Consider the following 14,954-nt stretch of genomic DNA (forward strand, 5'->3'; position numbering starts at 1 on the left):
GGTTCTTTTTCTCTTTGGTCCGGAGGACACGACGTCCACAGTTTCCAAATACAATTTGAAATGTGGACTCGTCAGACCACAGAACACTTTTCCACTTTGTATCAGTCCATCTTAGATAAGCTCAGGCCCAGCGAAGCCGACGGCGTTTCTCGGTGTTGTTGATAAACGGTTTTCGCCTTGTATAGGAGAGTTTTAACTTGCACTTACAGATGTAGCGACCAACTGTAGTTACTGACAGTGGGTTTCTGAAGTGTTCCTGAGCCCATGTGGTGATATCCTTTACACACTGATGTCGCTTGTTGATGCAGTACAGCCTGAGGGATCGAAGGTCACGGGCTTAGCTGCTTACATGCAGTGATTTCTCCAGATTCTCTGAACCCTTTGATGATATTACGGACCGTAGATGGTGAAATCCCTAAATTCCTTGCAATAGCTGGTTGAGAAAGGTTTTTCTTAAACTGTTCAACAATTTGCTCACGCATTTGTTGACAAAGTGGTGACCCTCGCTCCATCCTTGTTTGTGAATGACTGAGCATTTCATGGAAGCTACTTTTATACCCAATCATGGCACCCACCTGTTCCCAATTTGCCTGTTCACCTGTGAGATGTTCCAAATAAGTGTTTGATGAGCATTCCTCAACTTTATCAGTATGTATTGCCACCTTTCCCAACTTCTTTGTCACGTGTTGCTGGCATCAAATTCTAAAGTTAATGATTATTTGCAAAAAAAAAAAAAGTTTATCAGTTTGAACATCAAATATGTTGTCTTTGTAGCATATTCAACCGAATATGGGTTGAAAAGGATTTGCAAATCATTGTATTCCGTTTATATTTACATCTAACACAATTTCCCAACTCAGATGGAAACGGAGTTTGTATAATCCGCAAATGTGCCGTTGTTGAGTGTCTGTGCTGTCTAGAGCTCGGCAGAGTAACCATGTTATACTCTTCCATATCAGTAGGTGGCAGCAGGTAGCTAATTGCTTTGTCGTGATCACAATATGCAGACGAGAGCTGGAGGCAGCGTGCAGGTCAAAAGGTATCTAACGTTTAAACCAAAAATAAACAGAAGGCGAGTGCCGCTAAGAAAAGGCATTGAAGCTTAGGGATGGCTATGCAGAATGAAACTAAAACTGAACTGGCTACAAAGTAAACAAAAACAGAATGCTGGACGACAGCAAAGACTTACAGCGTGTGGAGCAGAGAAGGCGTCCACAAAGTACATCCGTACATGACATGACAATCAACAATGTCCCCACAAAGAAGGATAGTAACAACTTAAATATTCTTGATTGCTAAAACAAAGCAGGGGTGGGGAATAGCGCTCAGGGAAGAAATGAAACTGCTACAGGAAAATACCAATAAAACAGGAAAAGCTACCAAAAGACAAGAACTAAAACACTACACACAGGAAAAGACCAAAATCCTCAAAATAAGTCACGGCGTGATGTGACAGGTTGTGACAGTACACCTACTTTGAGACAAGAGCTATATTGATGCATGCTTGGTTGTGATTTAAATTCATATCCAACAATTGCGAGAACAACTTTTTACCGTCAATATCGGCTGCTGAGTTTCATTTTTAATGTTTTCTGCTGGTGGTGTGCCTCTGCATTTTTTCAATGAAAAAAATGTGCCTTGGCTCAAAAAAGGTTGAAAAACACTGGACTAACAATTCAGGTAATGGGAATTGGTCTATTCCGCCTATAAAGCTCTCTAAAAAACTCCCAAAACCTCCAACAATCAATAAATGTCCATGCGCTAAAATAGTCTGATTTCTCTAAATAAACCTCGTACAGCCCATGGAAACACCTTTATCCAGGGGTGTCAAACTCATTTTAGCTCAGGGGTCGCATGGAGGAAAATCTGTGCACACGCGGGCCACACTATTAAAATCATGGCATTAAAACTAAAAAATAAAGACAACTTCAGAGTGTTTTCGTTGTCTTACTTTGGCCAAAAATACAACAAACACATTCTGAAAATATTACAATATTAATATTGAATATTGGTCCCTGGGACCTTATTTTGAAGATTCCTAGCGCCAACACTGATGGAGTATCGGTGCGTGCCAAACAGCAGGAGGCGGCTGTGGCCTGCGGTCCGGTTCTATTACTAATGGGATGGTTGTATTTTTCAGCACAATACTTGTGCTCTCTTTGAGCCAGTGAATAGAAAATAGCCCGAAGGTAAAAAAAATGCTGAGAGCAAATGAGTATCTTGCTGAGGTCTTCCAAGCGATGTTGGTCCGAATTTTATGCACAGCGTCTGGAATTTCCAACTTGATCAACTTCTCGACTTGGTGCTACAACCTTCTACTGTACAGGGGAGAGGCATAACTTACAATATAAACTAGCGGTAACTTTTCGAACTCAAAAATGATACAGCAGCAACAGGAGCAGCTAAAGTTAGCATTACCTCTAAATAGTGGCCAGAAGAGCACTGTGAGTAGGGCGCCGGGAGCAAGGCAGTGGTTCCTCAGTGTTAGTTCTTACAATAACAATGTCGCTACACCTTGGTTGATGTTTACGGCATGTAAATGGAGCATTGTTGGTGATTTTTAGATGCTTTTTAGAGCACTTTATAGGTGAAACATGTGAACTGCCAGTGCCCAAATTGTTAGCCGACTCTTACTAGCAGTTTTTACTATCTAGAACTCACACAAAAGGCAAAAGCGCGTGTTATTTTCTCAAATTGTGGATCTTTAAGAAAGAGTATTTTATTGTGTTTGTCAGTATGTAAAGGGGAACTGTAACTTTTAATTTTGTATTTTGCGTATCATTCAAAATCCCCATGTAAGACCAGAACTCATAGGTCTTTCTTTTTTTATGCATTCTAATTTGTAAAATACGGCAAGTACAAGGTGGCTAACAATGTAGCTCATGGGAGTCATCTTTTGAGCCCCAAAAGCCCTCTGGAAAACATCCAAAAACCGCTAAGAATACTCCATTTAAATGTCATGACCTGCATATTAACCAAGTTTTAACGAGACTTTTTATTATAAGCGCTAACGCTGAGGAACTTTTTTGAGCGGCACCGTGATCACAGAGAGGTAACTCACTTATGCAGCTATTGACATGATGAGCTAGTAAGCTCATGCATCGCCTCTGAGTTAGTCAAAGTTATGTTTGAATTATAAATCATGTCTCTCGCTTGCATAGTAGAAGGTTGTGGCCAAAAACCATGATGTTGGGCAACATTGACATTCAACTTGACCCAAACATCTTGAAAAAGAGACAAAACGACGCTCATTTGAGCCCATCTTTTATTTTATTTTGTTTAACCCGAGTGAGGATTATGATTAGTTATTTAGATAAAACACATTTAACATCAGTGTGTGAATGTGTGTGTGAATGGGTAAATGTGGAAGTAGTGTCAAAGCGCTTTGAGTACCTTGAAGGTAGAAAAGCGCTATACAAGTACAACCCATTTATTTATTTATAACATAGAATAATTCAAATTGTACATGCCAAAACAATGCAAAATACATACTATTAATAAATGAAGTGGATAAATGAACCTTTAACATCACTTTTACCTTTATTGAAGAATGACTGCAAAGACTGCGAAGAGCGGCGATGGAGGGAGGAAGGGAAGAGCCACACAGACGTCACTGTCGTGCTTTGTACTACAAGTTCTTTCTTAAATTCAATAGTGTTTCTCACCTTCTTTATCAAAGTGCTGGAACTTGCAACTTTCTTGATACAATGTCGTCAAAAAGCATGTTGTTTCAACGTTGTGTTTGTGTTGTATATTGGTCGGGAAATGACCAAATTTCAACGGTCAAATCAACGTCAGAACCCAACATAGGTTTAACGTCGTCAAAGAGCATGTCGTTTCAATGTTGTGTTTGTGTTGTGTAACGTCACAACCTACAAACCCCGTTTCCATATGAGTTAGGAAATTGTGTTAGATGTAAATATAAACGTAATACAATGATTTGCAAATCATTTTCAACCCATATTCAGTTGAATATGCTACAATATGCTATGTTCAAATTGATAAACATTTTTTTTTTTTTTGCAAATAATCATTAACTTTAGAATTTGATGCCAGCAACACGTGACAAAGAAGTTGGGAAAGGTGACAATAAATACTGATAAAGTTGAGGAATGCTCATCAAACACTTATTTGGAACATCCCACAGGTGAACAGGCAAATTGGGAACAGGTGGGTGCCATGATTGGATATAAAAGTAGATTCCATGAAATGCTCAGTCATTCACAAACAAGGATGGGGCGAGGGTCACCACTTTGTCAACAAATGCGTGAGTAAATTGCTGAACAGTTTAAGAAAAACCTTTCTCAACCAGCTATTGCAAGGCATTTAGGGATTTCACCATCTACGGTCCGTAATATCATCAAAGGGTTCAGAGAATCTGGAGAAATCACTGCACGTAAGCAGCTGAGCCCGTGACCTTCAGGCTTTACTGTATCAACAAGCGACATCAATGTGTAAAGGATATCACCACCTGGGCTCAGGAACACTTCAGAAACCCACTGTCAGTAACTACAGTTGGTCGCTACATCTGTAAGTGCAAGTTAAAACTCTCCTATGCGAGGCGAATACCGTTTATCAACAACACCCAGAAACGCCGCCAGCTTCGCTGGGCCTGAGCTCATCTAAGATGGACTGATACAAAGTGGAAAAGTGTTCTGTGGTCTGACGAGTCCATATTTCAAATTGTTTTTGGAAACTGTGGACGTCGTGTCCTCCGGACCAAAGAGGAAAAGAACCATCCGGATTGTTATAGGCGCAAAGTTGAAAAGCCAGCATCTGTGATGGTATGGGGGTGTATTAGTGCCCAAAACATGGGTAACTTACACATCTGTGAAGGCGCCATTAATGCTGAAAGGTACACACAGGTTTTGGAGCATTATATGTTGCCATCCAAGCAACGTTACCATGGACGCTCCTGCTTATTTCAGCAAGACAATGCCAAGCCACATGTTACATCAACGTTGCTTCATAGTAAAAGAGTGCGGGTACTAGACTGGCCTGCCTGTAGTCCAGACCTGTCTCCCATTGAAAATGTGTGGCGCATTATGAAGCCTAAAATACCACAACGGAGACCCCCGGACTGTTGAACAACTTAAGCTGTACATCAAGCAAGAATGGGAAAGAATTCCACCTGAGAAGCTTAAAAAATGTGTCTCCTCAGTTCCCAAATGTTTACTGAGTGTTGTTAAAAGGAAAGGCCATGTAACACAGTGGTGAACATGCCCTTTCCCAACTACTTTGGCACGTGTTGCAGCCATGAAATTCTAAGTTAATTATTATTTGCAAAAAAAAAATAAAGTTTTTAAATAAATAAATATCTTGTCTTTGTAGTCCATTCAATTGAATATGGGTTGAAAAAGATTTGCAAATCATTGTATTCCGTTTATATTTACATCTAACACAATTTCCCAACTCATATGGAAACGGGGTTTGTAATTCAACAAGAGCTCAACATTGCTTTAATGTCTTGTGTCTGCTGAGAATGCAGCTGGGATAGGCTCCGGCACCCCCAGCCACCACAAGAGGGACATGCGGTAGAAAATAGATGGAGGATTTTTATAATGACACATAACAAATCTGGAAACAGTGTTTTCATTTTTTTTAATTTTGAATGGAAAATAGTCTGCTTCAAACTTTTTGTAGGGTTTTTTTCTAAAAAAAACATGTCCAAAATGCTGAAGACTTTATAGTAATCACTGCTCTTGGTGTGATTCCAGGTATGATGTTGACTCTAAAAGTCCTGATCTGGCCAAACATGTGAGTAAAGCCCCTTTACTGTGAACTTGGGAGTTTAAGTGGACATTGTAGCCCTTAATATCGCTCATCTTCGTATGCGCATGTCTCTAACTGTTTGATTCTATGAAAATCAAAGCTGATGGCATCCAAGCCCTAAACAGCGTAAACTTGGCTTAATTTCAAAATAATCATTATTTTGATTTTCCTTTCACCTAATTCTTATGGAGGTATACTAAGCAAACTTACATTTGAATCACACATGATTATCAAAGCATTTCAGCATATAATCTTTTCAATATTCATTCTGCAAGAATCCATATAAGTTACTCTAAATTAATTGTATTTAAGCAATAAAGTGAAATAATCCTTTAATTTACCCTGAAATGCTGGGAATTACAATGCACTTTTTTAAATTTTGCATAGTACCAAACACCTCATTACTTGTGATGCTTGTGCCACTGCGCTGATTTAACGGTTATGTTGTGCTTTTAAAAGCCGCCATGCTGTAGAAACAGAAGGCTGCTCAAAGCCTTTTTGCCTTCGCTGCTCCACTCGCTGTCCTCTTGTGGGTTTCTTTTTCATTTTCCTCACACTTTACCCCCTCTACATTACGCCGAGCTGCTCTTCCACAAATCCACCTTTTGCTCTCCGTATTTTTTGTTTGCACTTGGTTTGATGACGCCGTGACTATTTGAGTGGTGTGCCTTCTGTTCCATGATATGCTCTGTTGTGTCACTGCTGCTGCCCGGTCTCTCTCTCTTTCTTCCCTCCTTCTTCACTTCGGAAAAAGGCAAGCGACTTTAACGTACGTGTCTGCCTCAGATGTCCTAACCTATAACTGCACATTGCTTATAATGATGCTCAACTCCTCACCAACTCCCCTTCTTACTCCCCCGACCCATCTGAACACACCCACCATTTGCCCCAACCTGTGCCCCTCTCCATCACACTTATTGTCCCCCTCATGGCAGGACTTCCTGGGGCAGGTCTATTGTACACTTGGAGAGATTGTGGGCTCACCTGCGAGTCGCTTGGAGAAGCCTTTGGGGTGAGTTGCCTCTTTATGTCACCGTTGGTTGATTTCTGTTTACATTTGGCTGCATTTCCATATCAAATATGTACAATCCCACTTCTAAGCATGCCTTCGTTTGTCTCCTGGTTGTAAAAATAGGCTGAACCTTGACACAGTGCTACAATAGGACGGGGATTCGATTAACTGACACATGAAACGTGACACATTTGTACCATGCACGATCAACTTTAGTCGCCACATGGCAGTAGAGTATTGAATATTTAAGAACCTTTTTTTCTGGAAATTCCAACATTGACCATAGTTAGGCCATGTCCACACGAACACAGATACTTAATAAGCGCATACTTATCTCTGCGTTTAGGCCTCTTGTCCACACGCAGACGCATACTTTTGTCTTTAAAGACGCAGACTTTTGCAAACGCTGGCCAAAGTGTAGAGATCCAAAATTCTCCGCTTAGCGTATGTGATGACCAATGTTCCCTCTAAGGTGCGCGCCTGTGCAATTGCGCACTGCTCAAGCGTCCTCTGCGTACAGCAAATCTATGCCACGCACAAAATCAAATAAAAAAATAAGCGCATAACAATTTTCGACACGACACAGACACGACAGAGAAAACAGTTTTCGTCATCATTGTTCAAATATTGTAACGTCTGTAAAGACGCGTTGAGAACATGAATCCCATCGATCACTTTACTGAACAAAACTCTTTATTGTCGGCCATAAACACATCACCAAAACATTAGTAAAAAATATTATATCTAGCAAAACTGGTCATTTTCTGCAGTACAAACCAGACCAAAACCAACTTTGTTATATCAACAGCAGCCACTCGCTCTTTCTCACTTGCGCCAATACATGCACATATGGCACTTAGCCAGTGATGCGTTTACAGCCACACAAAAAGTCGGACAACTCCAACACCACACATAAAGTGTAATTCCAGGTCGTTACACTATGATTTACCAATCAAATGTGTGCTTATTCTAGTGTCATTTATTAGGAATCTTAATTTATAAATATTAATCATGAAATGCTGTTAGTATATTAAATAAATACTAATAAAAATATATTTTTTACAAACAGGAAGTTGCAGGAATGTACACATGATCCCCTGCTTACATCTCATTGTGCAACATGTGAATGTTTTAATGGGAACTAAATGTCTGAAAGAAGTACACATTATTTCCAAAGCAGGACCTCCACCCAGACAAACAATACAAGTACACAGTTCATGAAAAACAATATTTTTTGTTATTGTCATTGTAAGTGGGCCTAAACACTTATATTAGAAAATAACCTCATGGAAATGACTGCTGTCATTTGATTATAGTAATAAGAGAATGTTGTCTGTCTATCTGTGTTGGGCCTGCGATGAGGTGGTGACTTGTCCAGGGTGTACCCCGCCTTCCACCCGAATGCAGCTGAGATAGGCTCCAGTACCCCCCGCGACCCCGAAAGGGACAAGCGGTAGAAAGTGGATGGATGGATGGAGATTTAACTTGTTATTTAGTCAGGTTTGGGACAGGTGTGCTGCTGGTGTAGCCACAGTGTGCATGTCTGATGTTGCTCACATGGGCTCCACTGAATGCTCAGGGAGTTTTTGCGTTTGCTCACACACATGAAAAATTAGAGGGAACATTGGTGATGACGTCACGGTTGTGCGCTGTCATTTCCAAGCTCAACAACACTGCCTTGCTGCCTTTAAACACACTATAAGGGGACCTAATGTATGTTTGAACGTAAACATGCTGCTCTTTTCACTCAACATTAATAAAAAAGACACATCAACATGGGCTTTGCGGGGAGCGAACGTGGTTGCAGGTTCGCTCCCCGCCTCTTGACATCCAAATCGCTGCCGTTGTGTCCTTGGGCAGGACACTTCACCCTTGCCCCCGGTGACGCTCACATTGGTGAATGAATGATGAATGAATAATAGGTGGTGGTCGGAGTGGCCGTAGGCGCAAACTGGCAGCCTCGCTTCCGTCAGTCTACCCCAGGGCAGATGTGGCTACAAATGTAGCTTACCACCACCAGGTGTGAATGAATGATGGGTTCCCACTTCTCTGTGAGAAAAGCACAATATAAAATCTAATCCATTATTATATGATGGCTTCTGAGTTTTTACTATAAATACATTTACAAGATCCAAATACCACATGATAAACAGCGTGTGCAATCTATAAAATTGTATGTGCTATTAGTTGGCGGGTTGCATGCGATCTACTATCATTGCATGTATTATTCTTAACTGGTGCTGACCGCTTTATTTAAGTAAGAATTTTGCGTGTACTACGCAGCTTTCACTATGGAGACACTCAATCATTTACTGCACATTTATTTTGTCATGCTCCCACCTGTGGTGTTTGCTATCAAACAAGCAGCAGACACGTATCATTATTTTCTGGGCATTTTAGAATCAGTCCGATACCAATACAAAAGACAGAGGTTTCACTTATTGTGCTCAATTTCCATAGCTATATAAATCTAATCTAGACCTGGGCAAATTAAGGCCCGGGGGCCGCATGCGACCCTTTAAGCTTTTTAATCTGGCCCGCCGGACATTCCCAAATATTTTTTTTAGATCTCTAACAAATTGTAGCTGCCATTATGATGTGCAGTGATGTTTTCAAATGACAGTAAGTCTTGAACTATACAAAGCATTTCAATGGTTGGAATCTGCGCTTTTGCATGATATACTAGTTACTATGGTAATCTAATTAGTTACTATGGTAATCTAAGTCACAGCAGCTCAGACCGAGCAGTGTGGGCGGGGAGCGTTTCCACATAGTGTTTCCAGAGCGGCCAGCCTGAAATGCGGGTGTCAGGAACAGACACAGAAGGAGATTTTTACAACAAAGTTCTAAAGCTTAGTGATATATCAGATATATCAGATAGTAGGTGGTTTTTTTTTGCGTTCATATTACGCTGTGTTTGTTGCATTTTTGTTGCATTCAGCTTGATTGTAAAATATGTCGATCGAGAGGGGGTGTGACGTTCATATGTTGTCAATATTCAATGTTTTATCATTCCTAGTTAATATTGTAAATCCCACATTCTTTATTTTCATGTACAATCTGGGTGCCTCACTCAGTAAAAAAAAAATTAAATTCCATTCTGTTTTTTAAGGTGGTCTGTCATAACGTTTTGAGCATTCAATCAGACATTATTGTGAGGTTAGTGTTCCTAAAAATAGATATATTGGCCCTCAGACACATTTTTTAAATCTAAATTCGGCCCCCCGAGTCAAAATAATTGCCTAGGCCTGGTCTAATCCATTATTATTATTTAGTATGCAAGTAGATCAGGCCCAAAGTGCACATTATGTTAAACTTAAACTAATTAAGTATGCTTCAAACTGGTTTTAAAACAAAGTAGGTTCATATGGACTGTTCAGGAGTCTAAAATTGTTACTTGATCATTTGAATTTATGTACATTAATTTCTATGGAAAGCGTCTTATACATTTAGGTTGAAATATAAATAAATTTAGAGCATCGAGAGACAAATGGCACAATTGTTATGTTTTGCTTGTTTTTTAATTGGCATGAGGGCTATAATGGGGTTCTTTAAGGCAGGGTGGTTTGAAAGTCCATGGTAGCAAAAAATTTGAAAGCCTATGATGTACTGAAAAAAAGTTTGTGGATACTGAATTGTCTTGCTTTAAATAAACTGTACAATGACTGGCCAAAATATTAGGTATACTCCTACAAGCTAATGAGTTCCAATACATGAATAAGATTATAAGGCTAATGAGTATTGTAGTGGTGGTGTCATATGGAACTGTTGGATTTTAAGGCGTACGACATAATATTGTATCAGTTTTAACACTAGAACATCTAAATATTTGATGGAGGTTTTGAGTATAAAAAAACATCTGCAACACTTTTTAATTATGTAGGTTAAAATATATCAAATGAATTAGAAATAATGCTCATTCTGTATTTTGTGAGGGTCCTCTAGACTTGATTTCATTCATTACCGAATAGCTGCGACCTGCTGTTAGGTTAAAATATACTAAGTTAACAGTCATTACCAAACCAGTCTAAATGTGTATTCTTTGTAGAAATGTGCAGGGGCTAGGCAAGGTAGAAAACTAGAATGAAGGAAAACGGTCGAGTGCAATCTGGAGAACAAAATGAAATTGAGTGGGTATAGAATTCAAGTGGATATAAAGGAGGTAGAATAAATGGAAGGTGAAGTGTGTAAAATAGGAAAAGGGGAGCTGATATGCCTTTTAAGCAGGTCATTGGATGCCTTGAGAGGGCTCCTTTAATAGCATGGATAACAGATTTTCCCCATAACGTGCAATGAGAAATTCCTCAAAACTCCTGTAAAGAAAGGCACTGTCAGGATGCAGAACTATTACCCAAGATCTGAGTAATTATTTAAGAGCAAAGATAGCTGTTTTCGTGTTGGAATGGAAAGGGTGGCTGAATTGCTCCCTGATATCATAAATTCCTTCTTTATGTAACTCTAGCAGTAGCTACACATAGAGCACATACTGCAGGAAAGAAGAGATGCAAATATAGTCATTCAGCAGGGGAAATTATGTTTACCACTATTGAAACTGGTAGGTACGTGTAAACATATTTATTCAGCAATGCTATTTTATAATTGTATAACTTAAGGGGCTGATTAAAAGGAATTCAATTGATTTGTTTTGGTGTCTGCTGGAGTTTTTTTTTTTAAAACGGTAAATTTTTTCATATGGATACTATATACTAGTAATATATCGTCTATACAAAAACAAATTCTTGCAACATACGATCTCTTGGGCCTGCATTAGGGCCGCCCCAGGCTAGATTGGGGCCCTAAGCAGAATTTTATTTTGTGGTCTCCTCCCCCCACATTAAATTTCTTCACATTTTTCCATTTATGTCAAACATTCGTTAATTTTAATTTAATTTTATGAATGTTTTGTACTAAAACAAATTAATAGGAAATCAATTGTTCAATGTCTTATGTTTTAGCACAAAATAACAAATGCAACATAATGAAAACAAAAAAGTTACACATGATACTGGCACAATTCTTACCCTGTATATCAAGTTACCAGCACAGCACTAACACAGTGCGCCAGAGGAGGCAATCAGACTTTGTAGAGAAATCTGCCTTTATATTCTTATCTTTGAAGGAGTGTGAAGAGGCTCGCAATAAATTTGAGATACTTTTCATTTGAAGCGCCCATTGCAATATTAATTGCAGTTGGTGAAAAACTGTCATTCATTATTGCTTTGCCTACAGGGAGAGGCGGTTCTGTATCTTTTTAACACATCATCACAGTTCTTGGCGCTGTCCCCCAGAGTTCAAAATGGGTTCTGTTGTCTAGATTGCGCTCCTATATAGCCCAGAAAAGGTGTTGTATAGTTGTTTGTTGCATGTTCCACAACATAACATGATGCCATGGGTGCATAGTGAACGGGTGTCTCCATCGTGACAGGCAAAATCCTCATTTACATAAGGCGGTCTGCACCACTTATGCACTTGTTATCAATTGTACACGCAGTCTTTGTAGATCACCTGCAACACGCCCCCTAATATCACCCACAATTTTTAAGTTTGCATACGCTATTTCACACTTATTATTTAGGATCTTTTGGAGGTCCAGATCATACTCTTACTTCTTACTCAATTCCATTGATAGGCAGCATCCTTAAGTGGAAAGAGTGGCTGTCTTCTAACTGGAGAGTTACTAGATCTACCTCCACCCGGAGAGCTCATGTCAAGGTCAAGACACAAAGCCTAACTGATCCTGATGGGTCGTGGTTAGCGCCTCGCATGGCCATCACTCCGTTAATAGGTGAATGTGATGTGCAATGTGAATCTATTTGGGTATCATTCCAGGTATAGTCAAGCATATGGGTATAACGATTCATTTCGATATTTGTGGTTGCTGATATGATTCATTTTTTTAAAATGATACGATTTGAAACGATTCAGTGAGTTGAAATCGATTCAGTAAATTCCTAGCAAAAAAGATTAAGCAGGGTGACTGTGAAATAGATACTTGATACTGGACACTGCAGGTGACGTTTCCTATATTCCTGTTATTTCATCTAAGGGAATTATGTATAAATGAATTATAGATACAAACAAGCAAGTAAACAACAATTAATGACCAATGCATTCACATCGTATTTGAATAAAGAGCGACCGACACTTCAGGTCGGGTTAACAAGAGGAAACATTTTCTGCTCACATTTGAAACATTCAAGACATTTGCAGTAAAAGTACAGTAACCAACAATTTAAGGGTAGATTTACCTGCTAAATAAAGGTCCCTGACACGGCCATACAGTATTAGTTCGGCACTCTGGCGTCGCCGATGACGGACAGCGGCCCAGGTGTACAGAAGTATGTATTCCCCCTCGCTTCCTAATTTCCATAGCCTCCTTCATTCATCTCTTATATCTTATTATTTCTGATGATTGTGTCATTTGTATTGTAGCTTTTGCAATTGTGCTGTGGCTGAAAGTTATGATATTGAAATGCCCGGCAGAGAAGGAGAGACACAGTCGGAGATACACTCTGACGCTTTCTGACCAAGCAATAGCAAACTCGGGGAGTTAAAACACACATTTTTACAAGAGCTGCTGTTCGCCACAACTCATTTTGAGACACCCAAACTCTCGCGCGACTCCGTTTACTCTGCCGCTCCCGCACACGTCACACACAACAGCACCACCTCTCAAAGGCACCCACGCAGACATACACTATTGCCTTGTGGCATTCGATTTTTTTTCACATTTTTCGACCACCGTAGTTATTCCCCATTTTTGTTTTGATGATGCCAAAGACGGTAAAATGGACTCCACGTTTAACGTCTTTGTTATTACAAGTGTTAAACTTCCTATAAAGTCTGCCAGTCTTAAATCCAATATTTTCCTTATTCTCGGATCGATAAAATCAATAGGTTCAGTTTTAAAACAATTTTTAGATCGATACCTATCTTATGGAAGGCAAACTTGCTGAGCACAGATCGATATACTTGAAATTTAAGAACATTAATCAATGGATGGATAAATTCATCAATCGTTACACCCCTAGTAAAGTGTTATATAAACATAGACCATTTACCATTTTAGTTGGCCCAGTGACGTGCGGTGAGGTTCATGGCTGGTGAGGCACTGACTTCATCACAGTCAGATTTACAAACATATGAACCCTAAAGAGTATCTTATTCACCATTTGATTGGCAGCAGTTAACAGGTTTTGTTTAAAAGTTCATACCAGCATTCTTCCCTGCTTGGCACTCAGCATCAAGGGTTGGAATTGGGGGTTAAATCACCAAAAATGATTCCCGGGCGTGGCACCGCTGCTGCCCACTGCTCCCCTCACCTCCCAGGGGGTGATCAAGGGGATGGGTCAAATGCAGAGGACAAATTTCACCACACCTAGTGTGTGTGACAATCATTGGTACTTTAACTTAACTTTAACTTTACACATACAAACTGTAGCACACAAAAAAGCACATTTAATAAAAAAAAACTTTATTATGGTCTAACCTTTACTTATAAATGAAGTCCATGCACCGCTCCTTTTGAACAAAAGCATCGATAACTTGTTTATAGAAGTCTTCCTTATCTTTCTTCAGTTTTAAAAGTCTCTCTGTCTCGATGGAGATCTTCCTTTAATTATTACTTCCTGCTTCAATTGAAAGTCCAGTTTAGAAAACTGTTTTATTTTAGATATGTAATCCTCCATGTTAAAAGTCCAGGGAAGAGGAAAAAATAAACGATCGCTAACTGATGCTGCTTGTTGTCACTTCTTCTGCAGCCGAGTAGTCGCAGAAATGCTCCCTGGGATCACTACCGCCCTCTACCACCAGGAGGCAGGATTACTGCGAGCCTCACACAGTGCGTCTTCGCAGCCGTTTTATGATTGCTCAGCACAAGTAATACGTTACACACATACAGTTGTTGACAAAATACACTGTACATTATATACCTCAGCTAACTAAACTATGGAAATGTATAATATAGTTCATATAGCAATACGATCTCACTGCACAGCAGGGCAGCAGTTAGCCGAGTCATTGCACAATGAGGCTCAACTCAGTGACGTGCCTCAACTGGCTGCTGACTCACCGCAAGTCTCTTCTCAGTATTTGAACGGCAAATGTGAAAATTCAGCGATTTTGAATAAAAAATAATCTAAAACTGGTGAAGTTAAATGGAAAATAACTT

At 39.6% G+C, this 14,954-nt stretch overlaps 1 protein-coding gene across 2 annotated transcripts in view; it reads left to right on the forward strand.

Moving 5' to 3' along the window:
• The window catches only part of cpne5a (copine Va), a 217,765-nt gene that overhangs the window by 59,211 nt on the left and 143,600 nt on the right, over positions 1-14,954 (forward strand). The window contains exons 5-7 of one of the 2 annotated variants that reach the window (XM_061987293.2): positions 5,718-5,757; positions 6,527-6,541; positions 6,708-6,784. In XM_061987293.2, the coding sequence (XP_061843277.1) occupies positions 5,718-5,757; positions 6,527-6,541; positions 6,708-6,784 (132 nt within the window). The remainder of the gene's footprint in view (positions 1-5,717; positions 5,758-6,526; positions 6,542-6,707; positions 6,785-14,954) is intronic. The other variant, XM_061987300.2, reaches the window with a different exon arrangement.

This window comes from Nerophis lumbriciformis, linkage group LG01 (genome assembly GCF_033978685.3).
Source record: "Nerophis lumbriciformis linkage group LG01, RoL_Nlum_v2.1, whole genome shotgun sequence".
Classification (NCBI taxonomy): Eukaryota; Metazoa; Chordata; class Actinopteri; order Syngnathiformes; family Syngnathidae; genus Nerophis; species Nerophis lumbriciformis.